We start from the raw sequence: 19,048 nt of genomic DNA, 5'->3' as shown, positions 1-19,048 counted from the left end.
GAGCACGTGAAAGCAGAGATTGTTGAGTTCATTTTGTCAGCCCCAATGCCTAGCCTTGCACTTGGTCGTTAATAAGGCCTTGTTGAATGAAAGAATTAAATCATTAAAAATCACAAGATTAATTAAGAGTGTAGTTTTATGATTGACCCATTGTGGCATAACTCCTGGTGTAATACAGTATTTAACATTGCACCATGCACATTGCACGTGTTCCATAAATGTTTATGAACTGAATGAATGAATGATGGCAGGTGAAAAATCTCTTAATTAGATCCAGAGGGTCCTCTTTATTTGTACAATCCAAATAAGAAAGGCGTTCTCAGACACTGAAAAAAGCTATGCCGACATCTTTGTCTTACAAAAGACTCATCTGAATGATAATGAGTGTGGAAAATGGATTAGCTCCTGGGTGGACAGGTTTTCTTTGTTTATTTGTTTGTTATTTGTTTTTGGAGCTTTTTTGTCTGGGTAAAAAAGTGAAAATGCTTGAGTGCTTTATCGCTTAGGGACGTTGTCCCCTCTTTTCATGATTTTGATTTTAGTGCTTATTTAATTAAGAAAATTAAATTATTTTGATACATGAATTAAAACTGAAAAAATAATAGTTCCCAGGGTTGTATTAGTGTAGCTTTTTATCTTAATTTGTATATCTACCAATCATACAACTCTGGAGAAACTCTTCACCGTCTGTTCTTGGGTCCTGGTGATAAGATATTATCTCTAGGAGTTTTCTACTATGAGGTGACCAAACTGTGTCAGTAATCTAACTTTTAAGGTGATCAATAAATGTTGCTAACCCTCGTTATATGTTTTATTACATAATATGCTTCAAATGAAGCTCTGAATTATTTTAGAAATAAGCGATTTATTGTTCTTGGCTCAGAAACCTAGCATTTTAAAATGCATTAAGAAGGCTATTTTTCAAGTTTTGTGAATTAAAGAGTGTGTTTCCTCCTTCAGCCAGAGCAGATAAGCATTACTGAGATTAGGGTACATCATGATACTAAAATCAATTAAAGTAGAATTTAAGGGAAAAAAATCATTATCAGGGATAAAGAGGGATTTTAATTGGGATAGTACTGAGTCTATAGATCAAATTGAGAATCTAATAAAGTGTCTGCCTTCATTTTTGATGTTTGATGATTGACAGCTCTGACGCCCCACCGCTCTTCCTTACCTCTCTGCCCCACATCCGGAAGAGCAGACCAGAAAGCCCAGGGGCTCTCTCCTTTGGCACCAGCAGGAGGTTAAAAGAATGCAAACTGCAGCTCATGGAAAGGACTTTCACACCAGCCCCACACTCTAAACACCCTAAAACCCTTCGCTTAGTCTTTCCTGCCATTTTACACTTACTCAGGAGGTTGCCTTGTTCTCCCCAGAAAGCCTTATAATGTGAGTAATAATCTTCTCACACCCTTTTGGTGCATGCGTGGCATCATCAGTTTTGACTCCAAATTTTGGAGGGAGCAGGGGATGCATTGTGCATCTACAGAGTGACCACAGTCGGGGAAAAGTGACATTTTATCAATTCAGAATTCTGATCCATGGGTACCATACATCTCTCCATTTATTTAAGTATTCTTTAATGTTTCTCATAAATGCTTCCTAGTTTTCAGCATGCACTTTTTGCCCATATTTTATTAAATTTTTCCTAAGTAGTTTATATTTTGATGCTATTTACTTAGTATTATTTTCTTATTTCAATTTCCAATTGTTCTTTACTATTACATAGAAACATAATTGAAGTGACGTCAGCAAGATGACCAATGGTTCTCTACCTTCATTCCCCACCATAGTACATTGATTTTTCCTGTCATCCATGGATAAGAGTCCAGGAGCCCCACAGAGAAACTCAGTGTGCCATTGGAGCAGAAGAACCCAAGAACAGATGCATTAAGAAGGTAAGAGGAACAGTTTCACTTTGCCCCCATCACTCTTCTCCTAAGGTTCAGTGCCAGGAAAGACCCCCACAGCCATGAGTTCTTTCAATGAAAAAACTGAAATCTTGAGAGTCTGTGTCTGGGTTCCCCAGCCATGCAGGATTCTGCCCAAGAGACCCACATCTTCGTCACCTCACCCCGATCACTAACATAATCTGCAAGCTTCAGTGATTGGGAGAGGCTGAGAGTATAGCAGCCAGGGCTCAGAATTTATCAAAGGGATGGTACTAACAACACTGTGGTTCTACCTACTAACTGATTCACAGACTGTCAGAAAGCCCATCCATGAGAAACTGTTGATGCCTCAGTGCAAACCCCCAACAGACCCCATGTGGACCCCCATTGCTCCCAATGCCTAACCACCCTCCTCCTCGCATAGCCAGCTTCTGTGGACAGTGAGAATGAATCTTTGCAGATAGCAAGCAAGCAAGCAAGCATAGAAAGCCAGTCTAATTCTGTGAGACAGGATGAAGGCTCACAAACTTGAGCATTTCAGAACACTTCCCTAGGGAAGACAAATGGGAGACTCTCAACACCCGGCCAGGCTTTGCAGGCTTGAGAGAAGGCACGTTAGTGGTGACCACTTCTTCAAAAGTAAAAACAGCAATAGAACTTCCAGGAACATGATACTACCAAAGAAACACAATAATTTGCTAGTAGCTGACCACAAAGAAACGGAAGTCTATGAATTGCCTGACAATTCAAAATGATTATTTTAAGGTCACTCAGTGACTACAACTCAGTGAGTAAACAGATAGACAAGGTGACAAATTCAGTAAAACAATGTGAACAAAACTGAGAGTTTCAACAGAGAGACGTAAACTATCTGAAAGAGACATTAAGAAAGCAATCCCATTTACAGTAGCATCAAAAACAATAAAATATACAGGAATAAACTTAATGAAGGAAGTGAAAGATGTATACATGGGAAACTGTAAGATGTTGTTGAAAGAAATTAAAGAAACAAATAAATAGAAAAGCACCATATGTTCATGAATTGGAAGAATAAATATTGTTAAGATGACCATACTACCCAAAGTAATCTACAGATTCAATGCAATCCCTATCAAAATTCCAATGGTTTTGTTCACAGAATAGGAAAAAACCCTAAAATTCTTATGGAACCACAAAAGACCCCAAATACCTAAAGCAATCTTGAAAAGAAGAACGAAGCTGGGAAGCATTACACTTTCTGATTTCAAACTATTTTGCATAACTATAGTAATCAAGAACACAGAAACAAAGATACAGACCAATGGAACAGAATAGAGAGCTCAGAAATTCCATCAACTAATCTTTGACAAGAGCACCAAGAGCACTCAAATGGGGAAAGGATTGCCTCTTCAACAAATGGTGCCAGGAAAATTAGATATGTACATGCAAAAGAATGAAATTGGACCCCTATCTGATTCCATTCACAAAAACTAACAATACAGAGGTTCCTTTAAAAATTAAAAATAGAATTACCATATAATCCAGCAATTCCACTTTTGGGTATTTGTCCAAAGAAATTGAAAACACTAACTTGAAAAGATGAATGTAACCCCAGAGTTCACTGCAGCATTATTTACAATAGCCTACATAGGGAAGCAACCTAAGTGCCTATAGATAAAGGAATGGAAAAAGAAAGTATGTATGTACACAATGGGATATCATTCAGCCATAAAATAGAATGAGATCTTACCATTTGCAGCAATGTGGTTTGACCTTGAGGGCATTATTATGCTCAGTAAAATATGTCAGACAGAGAAAGACACCATGATCTCACTTACATGTGGAATCTAAAAAACAACAACAAAAATCACACACACACACACACACACACACACACACACACACACACACAAGCGTATACCAGCTTTCTCTTCTTTCTGTTTATTTAATGTTGTGGTCAAAGAAGAGAGAATTAATTTCCCATTCACCCTGACTCAAATGAGATAATGAGGTTGGGACTGGAGGTTCTCACTGCCAGTCCTGTTTGCCCCAGCAGGGGCTTTAAAGTGACTTTGAAGCAGATGCCAGGTTAAGGGCAAATCCTACTAGAGAGTCTAGATTTGCTTAGATGGGAAAGGAAGAAATTTCCCAGGGATGGAGCTGAAACTGATTGAATTGATCTGAATTTGAGAAGCAGGGAATAAAGAGGCAGTGAGATTACTCCTTGACTGGTCGCCAGGTTTCTCGGTGTCCTGAAATTGCTGCCTCTTTATGTATTGTAAAAGTGAAATGAGGCCTGGTTTAAAGAAGGGAGTCAATACTCCAATCTGGCACATACCAAATCTACACCTTGACAGAACCTTAGAAGGCTTGTCTCAATCATATTTGATGTCTATATTGATTCTTTTTCATTACCTGGGTAATACAAACATAGAATTTCATACTCTATTGTACTGTATATGGTACAAAGGAAAGGGGCCTCCCTTACCCCACCAATCCAGTCTCATTCCCAGTGTCTACTATTACTGTTTGGTTTGTACTCATTCATTCTTTCATGTGTTTTCCTATGCTCATATGAACATATGGATACAAATTTTAAAAGATGTTGATATTTTTATTAAAATTGAATTATTCATACATAATGTTCTACAGATTGGTATTTTCATTTACTAAGATATTGTGGACAATTTACCTCTTCCAGATTTTGTCCAAGGTAGACTTTACCAGGAATAATGTAAATAAGAAGCATTACCATGATTAATACAGCTGCCCCACAAAACAGCCCTCCCAGATTATATATGTGTTTTTTAACCAAGGCCATCCAGAAATAATCCTTCATATTTGTTTGTACTGTCTTGTGCCACAGTTCATAAGTGCCCATCCCAGAGCTAATGCCAAGCTGGCTGCAGAATCATTCCAGTTTTTTTTTAAATACAGATTCTGGGCTCGAGCTTCAACAAGTCTCATCCCATAAGTCTGGAAAAGGAGCTGGGAATTTATAAATATAACACTAAGCAATTCTGAGAATCAGCCAAGTTTGGAGACACTGGAACCACCAGTGTTTCCACATTAGCAGTGTCGGTAGTGGCAGATGAGCTTGTGGTCACCCCAGCAAGTCAGCTCGCTTAGCGACACTCCACCCTTAGGGCAGTGCGTAGTATTCCCCGCTGTGAAAGCACCGTAACTTATGTAACTGTGCCCACTGATGAACACTTAATCAGTTCCATTGTTTTTTTAAAGCAACACTATAACAAACATCTGAGTGTCTGTTTGTGTGTGTGTGTGCAGGCAGAGAGAGAATAAAAGTTTCTGTAGGGTAACTTCTTAAATACGGAGTTTCGGGTTCAGTGGGTATATGCTTTTTAATTTTTGCAACAACTCCAAAACCACACCACATAGACTCTTCTCTTGTTCCATGGTGTATTATAAAAGGACTTTATTTCACTTCTCCAAAGAATTATATTAATTATAGTTATTAACTATAAATAATGTCATTCTAAAATCGATGGTAGTTACAATTATTGTACATTTTTACTAATCTGTATTTTTCTTTGACACTTCAATAGAACTCATTTTTTTAACCTTTCTCAATTAATACTTTTATTTTTTATTGAAGTAAATTGCTGTGCAATATTATATGTTACAGGTGTACAACATAGTGATTCACAATTTTTAAAGGTTATACTCCATTTATAGTTATTATTAAATGTTGGCTATATTCCCCGTGTTTTACAATATATCCTTGTAGCTTATTTTATAAATACCTAACAGTCTGTACCTACACTCCCCTCCCCTTCTCCTGTCCCTCCCCCCTCCCCTCTCCCTACTGGTAACCACTAGTTTGTTCTCTATATCTGTGGGACTCATGTTATCTTTGAAATAACTAAAAATCTAAATCCTGTATAATTTTTATACTTAAAATACCACCACATACATATGTTACTGAACTAGGCCCATTTACCCAATAGCCAGGAAGCCAAACACTGAGACATGTAGATTTGCAGCAGAGAAGAGGTTTATTCACAAGGCAGCCAAATGAGGAAACAAGAGAACAAGTCTCAAATCCGCCTCCCCCAAGGTGAGGGGCTTGGGATATTTATGGGATAAAGCTGAGGCATAGGGAGTGTGGGGAAACGTGATTGAAGATAAGAAAAAGGTGAAGTCTCATCCGTCTGTGCAGACACAACAGGTGCAGCTCAATTACAAGCTTCTTGGTAGGAGGGAAATGGCAGTCATGCACATTCAGGGTGGAGTTTTTGGCCCTCTTACCTCAAAAGGTCACCGAGAGCAGACACTCACACATGCCCAGTCAAAACTGGCTCAGACTGGACACAGCTGACTACAAGTTCCAGAAAAAACAACCTGGGCAAACATCTTATTGTTTAGGCTGCCTGACGCTTGGAGGACAGGCAAGTTTTTGTAAAAACAAAGTGGCTTGATCAGTGAAGATGGGTTACAGTTCGTAATTTATTAAGCAAGTTAGGGTTTAAAGGATCTAATTGGTGACTAGCCTCAGCTTCACATTTGGGACTCATCATTTTCAAAAAAATAACAAACTAGCGACCATCTGTTAGGACTCCCTGTATGCCAACATTACGTGGACTAGCTCATTTAACTCTATTTACAAATTAAAGGTACTTAAGTCCACAAGCTAATAAACATTAGAAGTGGGATTTAAACCAAAGCTGACTGATCCCCAAGCCCAGGCATGTGAGTGTTTGAATTTAACTTTTCTATTTACTGTGATAGAGCAATGTGAATGGGAGTTTGAGTATATTACAACACATATAGAAAGATGTCACTATTGCCTCTTAAACTGTTCAAAAATTGTGCTTATATAGAATATATCCTGACTCCCTAACTCCCACCTTGCCAACTACCTCACTTCTTCTCAGCTCTTCGGCATGCTCTTCCCAGCTGTGGAAGAGTCTAGGCACAGCTTGAAACAATGAAATATTGTATATATATTTTTAATGGATTGTTCAGGCAGACCCTTTTATGACCACATCTATGATGAGGATTGGGGGAAAGGTTAACATTTTAACATACTACTTTCTTCTTCTTACCAAAAAAAAAAAAAAAAAAAAAGGCAGGGATTGAGATGTGTCTTAACCGTATGCACACAAATAGGAATTTAAAACTAGTTGTTCTTTGTCTATAGAAGAGTTTCTTCATTCATCAGCATTAACTCAACAAATATTTATTGAACTCTTACTATGTGGGAGGCACTGTTAGGAGTGCTGGAGATAACATCAAAGCACGAGGGGACACACATCCTACTGGAGATTACATTCTGGTGAGGGAAAACAAGGTAAACAAAATAAGTTAGCAAAATAGTACACTCTTTGGTGATCAGTGTGAGAAAAATAAAAATGGTTGGACCTTTCCAAAGTAATGTACATAACTGGACAAGAGTAAAAGAATCATATATGTATTCAATACATTGTCTCCACCTGAATTAATATCTAAAAGTCTATCAACTTATAAAGGGAAAAAGGTCATTTGTTGACTCAGATCTCTCGAGTCTCTGCATTGTAAGGGGAAAATCAAACCTCTTTACTAAAACATCCATATTTTTGTAACTTTTAATGAATTTCAGTGGCAGAGGAGTATGCTTCATCCAGCCTTTGAAAAATAAGTAGTATTCTGAGGTGAAGCTAGAAGAACACTAGTTCATAAGGAATAAAGTAAAATTCCAAACTGCTATTCTTGGGCTGTTTCATTCAGTTTTCACCACCTCTCTGCCACTCTACAACTTTCTGCTCTGAGGCCCACCCTCTCCCCTCTTCAGCAAACCAGACCATCATGTTAATAAGAGTTGATTTGTAAATAGCGTCTCCCTCACGCCATCCCCACCCCCCTTTGGCCAGGCTCCTACTTTCCTGCTCAATGGCGCAGATGCGGCTTCGCGCTGACTGGGACCAGGCAGCTATTAGCAGCAAATCCAGTAAGGGAAATTAATGAAGGGGACAACTAATAAAAGACAGCTCAGGACAGCCAGACTAACTTGCTCCGAGCAGTAATTAACTTTTTTCTTTTCTTTCCTTTTTTTTTTTTTTTTTAGCTCATGAAGGTAAATATGCCATCGGCACTGGTCCAGTCTAACTCTTCTTTATTAAAAAGGAGAGAGCAGAGCTATTCATGGGGAGCTGAGACTTAATCTGTTTCCCCTCCAAGAAGAACAATTTTAAATTACTTGTGTGATGTGTTTGTAGATCCATGATGCCAAAATCAAGAGACACCTTTAAAGACGAGGTAGAAAGGAGGCAGGTGAAGAAATATAAGTCTCTGAATAAAAGAAATAGTCATCCCCTGCTTGGAGGCAGCTGGAAAGAGAGAATCTTTTCTAAAGTTTTGCTTTTCTTCTCCCAAAAATGATTGGCTTCTTCTGTTCAATGCAAGTGGTAAATAAAAAACAAGATTGGATTTAAAGCACTGGCAAGTCTTAGACATCAGTGTTAAATATTTGCCTAGCTTGAGGGATATTTCAGTTGCCTTCCTCACACCTCCAGTTTCCACTGGTAAAGGCAGTTATAAAAGGCAACTTGAAATTTGGTTTCTCCATCTATTTTTGAAAATTTACACAGCACTTCTGAGGATATGTCTTCTGAAAATATCCATATCAATATAAAACCGTTAGGGCTTATCCAGAAGTGTTTCTAAAAACAAACCTATTGTATTTTATTAAAACTTTGAAAATCAGAGCTAGAAGAGACTTGGGAAATATCTAGTCTTATTAGGTTTCTCAGGCTAAGAGACTTACTCATGATCACACAGCAGATCAGTAGCAAAAAGGACTCTCATCAGTTCAGCCTCTTGACTCAATCCAGTGCTCTGGCCTCCCCAGATTGAAAAGTGTCATCACATACTCTAAGGAATTAATTAATTATAGGACTTCAGTTAAATGTGTGATTTAACTACGCTGTCCCCTTATAGGCTTGGGTACAACAGGATCAAAAAACACTATCACACTGAGTTTTTTCCATAGCGTCCCAGGAATCAATCTACTCTTCAAACTAGCCTCCAGAACCTATGGAAACACCTCAATCACATCCTGGGTAGAATGAGGCAAACACATAATTATATGTAGGGCTCTCTCAAGAATAGATGTCTTCTTCATTCAAGAAGGGCAGGTACCCAGATAGTGGATGCCCTCCTGCAAAATTGCCGTCAATCAATAGCACACTATACAAAGAGACTACAGCTCCATATCATTATTTCCCACAAGACAGCAGAAAGGCTGGGTGTGGCCAGTGACAGAACTTTATACATGCTTACTCCTACATCAGTAGTATGGAGAAATAAAAATTAAAATTTATTAAAATAAAATAGAGAAAAATGGAGACAAACAACACTGCTTTAAAAACAAAGAAAGAAGAATAGTGGTATATACTTAAAACTACTGAACAATACACTCAAAAATGGTTAAGATGATTTTTAAAAATCACTCGGGATGGCTATAGACTTTGAGGCATAAAGCTTTCTTGCACAACAAAAATTAAAAATAAAAATGGCTTTTATAACAGAATCTGCAAGCTATGCAGAGGTGACCCACCATGTTTTACAGACTTTTTGTTTTGCTACAAATAAGTTTTACAGTCTTCAAATAAATATATGTCCATATTAATCTAAGTGGGCTGTTATATGCAACAATAATCATCAGATATTAGTAGCTTTTAACTCACAAAGTTTTTCTTCCTCAGTAATATCCATTGTGAGTTGAACTGACTCACAACAACCATTGTTCTTCACATAATCACTCAGAAGCCCAACCAGCTATGCTATTTTGGCCTCACCATCTCAAGAGAAGAGGAAGATAGAGACCAGAGATGGAGCCCCACTCTACTGTAAGGGGCCTGAGCTTGCACCTTCGGGTTGGAACATCAGATACTGGTGGAGACTAGAAATGTCCTCCAACCTATCCAGCAGCAGAATCTTGTCTTGATGGAATGAAATGAAATCACAGGCTTTGAATAAGAGTTCCAGAGTAGGATACAGATAGTACCAATGAAATTCTGTTTCCTAGAACATAAAGGAATATTGCCTAGTGTATATAAGCCACTCTCAGGACAAAAAATAGTCCTTCTCAAACAGTGATGCAGTGCTGAAGGGCGATGGCTGAAGGTTGTGACTGTTACAGACTCTGAGACACAGTGAAGATACCATGTGGTGTAATCATAGCTATCTGGTTTAATGTTAGTAGGAGACTCCTAATCTCTTCAAATATGCTATCAAAATTCTAAAGTGTGTCATGAATACCAAAAAGTTGAGAAGCCTAACATTTATGAAAACTCTCCTAGTTCCTTGCAAAAGATCTTGTAACATCACTTACTTTGCTGGGGTAGAAAAAGGGAGACATTGAAGAAAATTGAACTTCGGTATCTTTTCAGTGGAAAGATACAGAACTAGGAATCATCTGGAGAGCTATGACCAGTAGCTGTCAATGTAGGCATTTGCTCCAGCCTGCTTTGTAATGTATTATCACCATTGTTATCTTATACACGTTGTTATCAAAGACGTGAGTACCCGAGAGTTTCAGAATAATGTGAAGGTGAAGTGGGTACCTCTGGCCAGTGCCTTCATCAGTTCAGCTTCATCTTCTGTGATTTGAAATGATTTTACTCTGGGAAAACTCTCGGAAGTTTACACAACTCTCCCTGGTGTAGGGGAGCAGAACAGTCTAACATTGCAGAACAGTTTTGCCCAAATAGAACTTAATCCTATTTAAATTATTTGCTTACAGAAAAATAAGACTCAGTGTTCGCTACACTCTTTCTGATACTTCCCAGACTGAAGATGTCAGATGGCCTCTCCTAGGTCTACTGAAAATGACAGAAACTTTCTTTGCAAAGCCACCACAAGCTCTACTGGCAAGGCTTTACTGTGCAGTGCCCATGTGGCAGATATAGTGAAACATTTCCTTCTAATTCAAGAGAAACACTGGATTTGAACCCAACACTTTTATTTGCTTTACTGCCCTATCAGCAAAATCGTGTTTTCTTTGTCTATGCCAAGGTGCTGCCATGGCAATTTTGAGAGTTAAGGAAGATATTCTTAGTTTAGATAGGCTTGATTCAAAAAACATTTTTGATCATGTCCTAGGCACTCTAATATAAAAGAAGTATTAAAGTATTAATACAATACTTATCTAAAGTTTATGGTTAGACTTTCCTCCACATAGTTTCAAAGGTATGTTCAAGGTTTTACCTCATTTGATTTCTTTTCCAAATTATCTGGAAAATAAGGCAAAATGAAAATCATATCTTCACATTGAATCAATCTTCTTGTATATGTTCACATGAACTGTTTCAATATATGTAAAAGGTAGAAAAAAACACAAAATCAAAGTTATTCCAGAATTCCTCACTTTTTAATTATTTCAGTGCATGGCAAGATTTATGTCTTATAGAAAGAAAGCAAGCCCGTGGGGTTACTCTTTTGTCACAGTGGCACTAGTTTGGCTTCTTTCTGCTATTCTTATACCAGGGAGGCAATAAACCCCCTTGAGAGTCATAGAGCTGCCTGTGGAGCCCTGACAGCGCAGAGAAGCTTTTATACCAAAACACAATGCACAAAGAGATCATAAACACATTTGAAAAGGAAGATGACCTCTTTGTCACAAGGAATTAGGCTTTATTGCAAGCTGCTCCCATGGAAACCAGCCCCCAGTTTTCTCTGCTTATTTTGTAGGTTCCTGTCTGCATTTAACGTAGACTTCAGCACTTTAACTTAATTGTTTCTAGATGAAGATAGCTGAAAGTCTTCAGCTCTTTGCTCCATTGTTTAACGTCTCCAGGTATGCTTCCAGGTCCTGGAGTGAAAGGAAACGAAGGTGATGATAGAATCATTAGAAAGGAAGGAGAAATTAAGGAAAATACTGGTGGAACAGTCTGTTCTACAATTCAATAAGATATGTACTTACTGAATCCTTGAAAGCCCAGCTACAGTCCCAACAACCTCTCTTGGAGATGTGTCCTTTGAAATAACTAACTTTTTGCCTCTTGATTTCTTACACCTACAGTATCTACCAGGTAATGTGACTCGAAAGGGCCCTCAAAATCGAAACAAAATTAAAAGTATGTTCCATCGGGAAGAATCTTGGATCCCAAGTCCTTTTGTTTCATAAGAAGTGTGATTTTTGTGAGAAATTTGATATGAATAAAACTGATTGCTTATACAGTTACAGCCTTGAAAAGAAAAAGGGAAAGATTAAGTTTTTTTTTTAAAGTTGATAATGAGCTAAACAACCCTGAAGCTCTGCATCCAAAGCTGGTGGGACACCAGAAGAATGGCCTGGGGTCCAGCTCAGTAAGATGCGGGAACTCGGAGGAGGGCCAGAGAATGGGACCCTGGTAGCACAGGGACTTCGCGGATCTTCCTCCTTTCCTGCTTGCATCCCGCCACCTCCCTCCTGGATTCCTGCGCTCTGGTCCCGTGAGGCTGAGCGTTTTCTCCCACAAGTGAAACCTACCCAGGGTGGAGGGCAGAGCTGGCACCTGTCCGTTTGCTCAGGCAGCACCGGCCTTTCACATGATGTTCCTAGTCAATAATCCAAGTTGATTTTTCCCCTCTTCGCGCTTGAGGGGCTAGAGAAGCCAGGTGCGAACGAAAGCAGACAGAACAGGAGCACTCCCATCGCCTTCCCTCCTCCCGCGACCCTGGCACCGAGAAGGGGGAAAAAAAAGTCATTTATTGTAGCGCACACACCATCAGGATTCTTTCCCACTCCATCCTCCGATTCACGCCACCTTGCAGGAAAATAATAGCTCCGGACACACTGGCTTTCCCGATCTGTTATTCGGATGACTGAATTTCTTTGCTCCTCTCTCCGGTCGGGGACCATCTGAAACTGCCCTCAAGTTGCGTTCCCAGGGGACCTCCCCCCTCGCCCGGATTCCAGTCGGGGACCAAAGAGCAGCTCAATTAGGCGTCCTCCGTAAGACGACCCTCATCCAGATTGGATAAACCAAACTGGGAAAAGAAAAACGGGTGGGGGATGAGAACAGCTCCTGTAGGCCTCGCCCCTCCTTGGCGTCGGCGGACCCCTGGGGGTGCCCACTGCGAGCCACGTGAGGAGGCCCCAAGGGAGGAGCACCCCCACCCAAGAGCTTTGGAAAAGAAACTGCCGAGAACAATGAACCCCGAAGGGCAGAGGGAGGTGGAGGAGGGAGAGAAGCCTAGCCTTCCACCCTCTCCTCATTTTTTTTTGTTTTGGACATTCTTTAGGTTTAATCATTAAAGTGGATCCTTTAAAGAAAAAAAAAAAAAAAAAAAGGAGCCCTCAGCTTAGCTTCTGACAATCTTCACCACACACTGTCAGCGAAGTGAAAGATCTGGATAGAGCTTTGTTGCTTCACTACCAATAGCAGACTTGGGGAGACCAAGCCTCCGATTTCTGGCCACATCAAAGCAGTGATTATGCAAATACCCATTTTTTTTAAAGAATAAAATGGAGGGGGAATTATTTATCACACAATGAACCCCCTGCCAGGGCGGGAAACAATAGATCAGACCAGATAGCCCTTCTAGCCCCAGGCTGGGGGAGCGGGCAGGGGGCTGTTGGAGCCCTCACGTTTTATTGGTCTAACCTAATTTCACTAATTCTCTTTTCACACATTTTCTTTTGCAGATTCGGAGGCCGAGACTTTCACGCTCCCGGGAGCGCCCTGCATTGGCGCGATTCAAGGGCTGCCTGCTTTATTTAATTAATACATTCAAAGCTCGCCTGGGACCCGAGAGCCTGGGGGTGGAGGGAGAGGCCGAGGCCGGGCGTGTGGAGGAGGCGCTTTTAACGGGTTCCAGGTGTCGATGCCCAGAAGTCACAATCTGCCCAAGGCTGTGCGATGCAGGGAGTGCAGGCGGCGGGCGGCGGCTCGCTACTCCCAGCCTCTCCAGCGGACACGACCCGGACGCTAGGGTGGGCGCGGCTGAAGCGGGCCTCGGGCCTAGATGTACTTCGCGGGTAACGGGCCGATTGGACCCTCGCTCCATCCTGGCCAAGGCCTCCTGGGGCCTTCTGACAACCTCGCCTCCACCCGGCCCGCACGCCTCGACCCGGGAGGGCTCCCACCGGGCTCCTGCCCCAGTGCGGCCGGGCCCCGGGCGCCCCAGCCTGGGCCTGTGCCCTGGGCCCGCGGCAGGCCCAGCGGTTGGTAGCCCGCCTCTCTGCTTCCGTTTTTTCTTCCTGTTGGCCTTCAGATGGATTTATTTTAAATCTAGTGAGGGGGAAAAAAATCAGCCTTAACAAGGCCTGGGTACTTCAGGACAAATAAATACAACCAGTGCCCGAAGCCTGGAGGCGCCGAAGCGACGCTCCAACCAGGACAAGAGCAGCTCTCGCACCTCTCCGCGCTTAGGTAAACACGCGCCGCGAGCCCTTGGCGCTGGAAAGAGCTGGCAACTCGGGCGGTTTGGGACTGTTATCAGAAGAACGTCTCCATGGCCTTGCTTGAATCGTCTCTCAGCAGACAGCTTCAGAAATAGAATGGCTTGACTCAGATGCCCACGCGCCCGCTTGGCGCAGACACAGACAGCTCGTCACAGGGAGGTCACAACGTGGGGAGGGAAATGGATGGAATGGAAGAGCGCCTGTGTTCCCTAGTGCTGAAGCTCCGAGCTGGAGTTCTCATTCCCACAGAGGAGGGGAGAGGACGGCTGGGCCTCAGCCCACAGGCTGTGGAGGTTGCAGCGGGCTGGGAAGGAGAATTCCCAACGCGCGAGGCAGAAAGAGCATCACTCTTAACTGCTGAAAGTAATTAGACACCATAAAAATTAATTGCACCAATTTAGTGTAAAACAAGGTCTTCTGTAGATGGGGAAGAAAAAGCCTGAGATGGCAGGTGGTAGACAGAATTCCTGCCACGTATGTCATGCTACTGATGTGTAAAGGGACCTGCAAGCTCTCATTGAACGGGTCTCGTCCTGGAGAAATTGTGTGGCGGTAGCTGCTAAACTCAGCTAGGTCTCAGGTGAAGTTGTAAGCTGTATTACTCTTACTCAAAATTACGATTATTGAACCCTCTCCCTATCTGTGTATCTCCAAATAAGCCGTTAGGGTCATTTGTTTATGGGATCCCCTCGCCAACTGAGGTTTCCTGCATTCCTCTGGAAGAGTACCTGCACCTGAGGATTTGCCTCCACAGACCTGTGTCATGAACTGTTCCCTTGGCAAATTTCCCAGAGAAGCATCCTACAGCCATCACAAGCATCATCATCCCTGAGAGAACAGTTGTTTGGCATTAAAACTGTGATGTCTTAAAGCTCTCCTACTGCAACTGCTCTGCTTGCTGGGTTGGCTTCTTGACCACCACAAACATAAATATGAATGTAAGAGAAATATCTCTTTCTCCTCTTATCAGATAATCAAGGATGGCTAAGAAAAATACAATCTTTAAACTAGAAGGGGTTTTCCAACAGGTCTCCCATATATCTAGAGATGAAAAACAAATTCTGGGTTGTTTCTTCCTTTGATAAAAATGGAGTTATTAAGAAATTAAATACTTAGTACTTTCCACATGGATTAAGAGGAGGAGTAGTTTCATATAAACATCTCAGATTTATTATTGCTTTATGCATAGGAGTGGAGGATTTAGCTCAAACCGGAAGCAGATATGAAATTCATGGGGTAGGGGAGACTGAACAACCAACATTTCTTTGCCCACATGATCTTTTTCCAGCTTGTGTTGTCCTGGACACCCTCTCCTAAGAGGCTTACATTTAGATTATGGCCAACCTTCACTTGGTCATCTTTGATCCAAGGCCAAAGGTCATTCATTTCTGCTTTGGAGATTGATGTGGAAGTTATAGAATTCTGTATCCTGGAGATTAGGAAACCATTTTTGCTTTCTTTTTGAAGCAGTTTTGACTATGTAACTGCTTTAACAAAGATTGGATTAGCTACTATGAAATCAGCTTCCAATAATGAATTTATAAATACTCAGTTACATCACAGATGTCAGAGCCAGAAGGGGCCCTTAGAGATCACTGTCCAATCCCTTTAGTTTACAGATAACTGAAGTCAAAGAAGTGAAATGTAAGAACCAAATTTCTACATACTCTACTAAGAAATTTCAACTTCACTGTTTTTTAAAATCAATGTTTCTGTACTTTGGTGCTTATTATGGCAATTATCATTTAAATCCTGTTTTAAAACTAATCTTGTTTGCCCAGAAATTGAGTTCTTAAAAATCAAATTTTGTTTGTATTGAGACTTACACTTTTATGTCAGTGTTAGTGTATTCAGCCTCCTGTGATTGCTTAGAGTTTATGTCACTGAAATTGTACACACAAACATTGAGGGAAAATACAATTGCTCTACTCAATTTGATATAGGGAGAATTTCAGAAAAATGCAACTCGTTCTTCTACATAAGCAGGAAAAAGTTATAATACGACACACATAAATTATGAAAATTAGATACTGTATTTATACTTTAATCACATGAACAATTTTCTTGTTCTTCCAAGATGTAAATACATACTAGAATAAACTCTGTAGAATATACAAAAAATACATACTTTCCCCATGAAAATTTTCTTTATAATAAATAGAAGGAAACACGTGTGTGGCTGATCCTGATAATGCTCCGTGTCTGCTTAGGTTTTCAGTCTGTTGATTTAATTTTAATCTCTTAAAAGAATGGGGGAGTTCCTTCTCCCCTAAAAGGTCGAGATAAATAATGCATGAAGCAATCCTCCCTCCTGATTTTTCCCTTTTCCTCCACATTTTTCCTTTTGATAGAGAGTTCAGCCTAAATTTCCACGCTTGCATTCAATCATTACAAAGCCTACAAATTATACAATGACTTCTAACCTGGCCCTCTAACAAAACAACTTTTTTCCCCTTATAAATCATAAGAGACAGATGGCAAAATGGAGAAGAAAAAGGGAAGAGAAGAGCAGGACAATAGGCATTGTGACGAATCTGGGAAACAGAACAAAGTGCACATCAGAGAGAGAAAGTTTGGTTTGACAGGTGAAATTCCCACAGCCTGCAGAAAGCAATGGGAATAAAGCAGATGCCAGCCATTGCAAATCTGTGGATAATATTATTACCGGTAAAATAATTCAGATGCTAAGATACGTTTCTTTCTACTCGACATTAACATCTCTATGTAGAAGCAAAGGTGAAGAGATCGCAGGAACCAGTTGCATTCTCCCTGGGAGATTCACACGAACTGCACCGAGAGAGGGGAGGAGCGTCAGTCCGCTCTGCACTCTTTAGACATGCCACCTTCATCTCTTCTCAGCATCTTTTTAGACTTAAGGAGTCTCCCCGCTTCCAAACTCTACCATCCTTTGACAATAAGCTCCATCACACGCTCAATAAATTAGAGCCCATCTGAATGAAGAAAACCCTTAGCCCAGGAATGCAACAAACAACCGAGGAATCAGACCGGCTACAACTGCTCTGAAAAGCTAGATGGTTTCCAGGGCGTGGGAGGTGGGGGCAAGAGAGGGTTGGGAGGAATGCTTGACTGGGGACAGGAAAGGGAACCCACTAAGGCCTGGCGTGGGTAGAAGAGATGGCGGCTCTAGATACAGTCCCTAACTACGGGGAGGTGAGGTGCGTAGCGGTGTTTGTCGGTAGGTGGAGGCTGCCAATAGTCCATGTCTGAACCCGCCGGGCTGGCAGGAGATAAAGTGCAGCTGTAGGGAGAAGTGGAGTTGGAGGACGCGGAGGAGGACGGCGCGGGGCTGTTGGTGCAGCTCCACATGGAGGCAGGCGAAGGGCTATCTCCGCTGCTGCTCAGGCCGGCGCTAGCGCCTCCTGGGCTCAGCAACACCGTCTCGGAGAAGAGCGCCCCCGGCAGGCCTCCCCCGGCGCCCCCGCAGTGGTCGGCCAGGCGCAGGGTCTCGGTGAGCGCCCAGATGTAGTTGTGGGCAAAGCGCAAGGTCTCGATCTTGGTGAGCTTGGCGTCCTCGGGGAAAGTGGGGAGCACCTCACGCAGAGCGTCCAGCGCCGCGTTGAGGTTGTGCATGCGGTTGCGCTCGCGGTTGTTGGCCTTCAGTCTACGGGTCTTCTTGATGCGTTGCACCGTCTCGGCCGTTTTGGCTCCACGGGAAACAGCCCGCGCCCTAGACGGGCGCCGTTTGCACTCGTGCACCAGACCCAGTAGCCGTGTGGGCCGACAGCCCTCGGCTCCGCCCGGCGAGCCGCCCCGCGCCGTGGGCCCGGCCTCTGCCGCACGCTGCCGACGCGCCCCGCCCGACTCGCCCAGCTCCTCCTCTTCTTCCTCGTCGGCGCTGGAAGACTGCGGGGTCAGAGCAGCCGAGGCGGGGGAGGTCGAGCCGAGCAGCACCAGCACGTCCTCTTCCTCCTTCAACTCCAAGCTCTCGGATTTGACAAACATCCTGGAGAAGAGAGGTAGGGAGAAAGAACAAAATGAGATGTAAATATAAAAGTAGAGGCACGTTATTGGTGCGCGCACCCGAGAAGATTGGCTCTGAACGGCGCCAAGGAGAAGCGTAGTTAGGGAGGAAACCCCGCCAGGGATCTCCAAGCTCAGGAGCGCCCCTCGTTGTGACCCCATCGCCGGCCAGCTAGGTCCCGAATTCAGCGGGCTGTTCCCGAGAAGGGACTGAGGCCCCGCGACAAAGAGTCCGCGCGAGCAAAGGGCGTTCAGTTGTGGTGGGACAGAGTGCAGGAAACACCCTTACAAGTTGGAAGCCGCAGCGCGGATACTTACTTAGTTAGCTTTGTGTGCCTCGGCGTCGCTCTTACTTTGGCGTGTGCCGTGATTCTCCACGCAGCCGGGAGCGCAGCGCTGCTCCTTCTGCCCGCTTGGAAGCAGCGGGTCTGGCGCTACTGCAGCGCGGCTCCGCAGGGGACCGCTCCGACGGGCGAGTTTGCCAAGAGCCCCGGCGGCCGCGGCGACCTGCCCGGGTCTCGTGTGTTGTGGTGGTGGTGCGTGTCTGTCTGTCAGTCAGTCCCCGGCCGTGCGGCTCCTGGCACGCGACTCCCAGGCACTCCAGTTAAAGCGAAGCTGCTTGTGGTTCAGTGGCTGCGTGTCTGGCACACGACTCTCCTTAAAACCCCTTATATACCACCAAGAAAACAATCAGATCTGCCCCCAGGGCCCCCACCTCCCCCTACCCCCGGCCGCCGCCGCCTCCTCCTCCCCTCCTGTGCCGCCCCCCTCTTCTCCCCCGCTTCTCCCTCCCTGGCTTACTCTT

General features: G+C 42.9%; 2 protein-coding genes across 2 annotated transcripts in view; one reads left to right on the top strand and one right to left on the bottom strand.

The window, feature by feature from the left end:
* LOC105067992 (uncharacterized) overlaps positions 1-16,436 on the top strand; it is a 28,992-nt gene extending 12,556 nt beyond the window's left edge. Inside the window, exons 4-5 of the mRNA XM_074342218.1 lie at positions 1,797-1,901; positions 13,504-16,436. Of these exons, the coding sequence (XP_074198319.1) occupies positions 1,797-1,901; positions 13,504-14,118 (720 nt within the window). The 3' untranslated portion in view covers positions 14,119-16,436. The remainder of the gene's footprint in view (positions 1-1,796; positions 1,902-13,503) is intronic.
* A 923-nt stretch (positions 16,437-17,359) lies between these two features.
* On the bottom strand, positions 17,360-18,225 carry NEUROG2 (neurogenin 2). The gene has a single exon (XM_010953693.3). The coding sequence runs from the start codon at positions 18,223-18,225 to the stop codon at positions 17,407-17,409; it is 819 nt and encodes a 272-aa protein (XP_010951995.2). The 3' UTR covers positions 17,360-17,406.
* Between the last annotated feature and the right edge of the window lie 823 nt (positions 18,226-19,048).

Source organism: Camelus bactrianus, chromosome 2, assembly GCF_048773025.1.
Source record: "Camelus bactrianus isolate YW-2024 breed Bactrian camel chromosome 2, ASM4877302v1, whole genome shotgun sequence".
Classification (NCBI taxonomy): Eukaryota; Metazoa; Chordata; class Mammalia; order Artiodactyla; family Camelidae; genus Camelus; species Camelus bactrianus.
The sequence above is the reverse complement of the archived record's forward strand: the minus strand, read 5'-3'. Positions and strand labels throughout refer to the sequence as shown.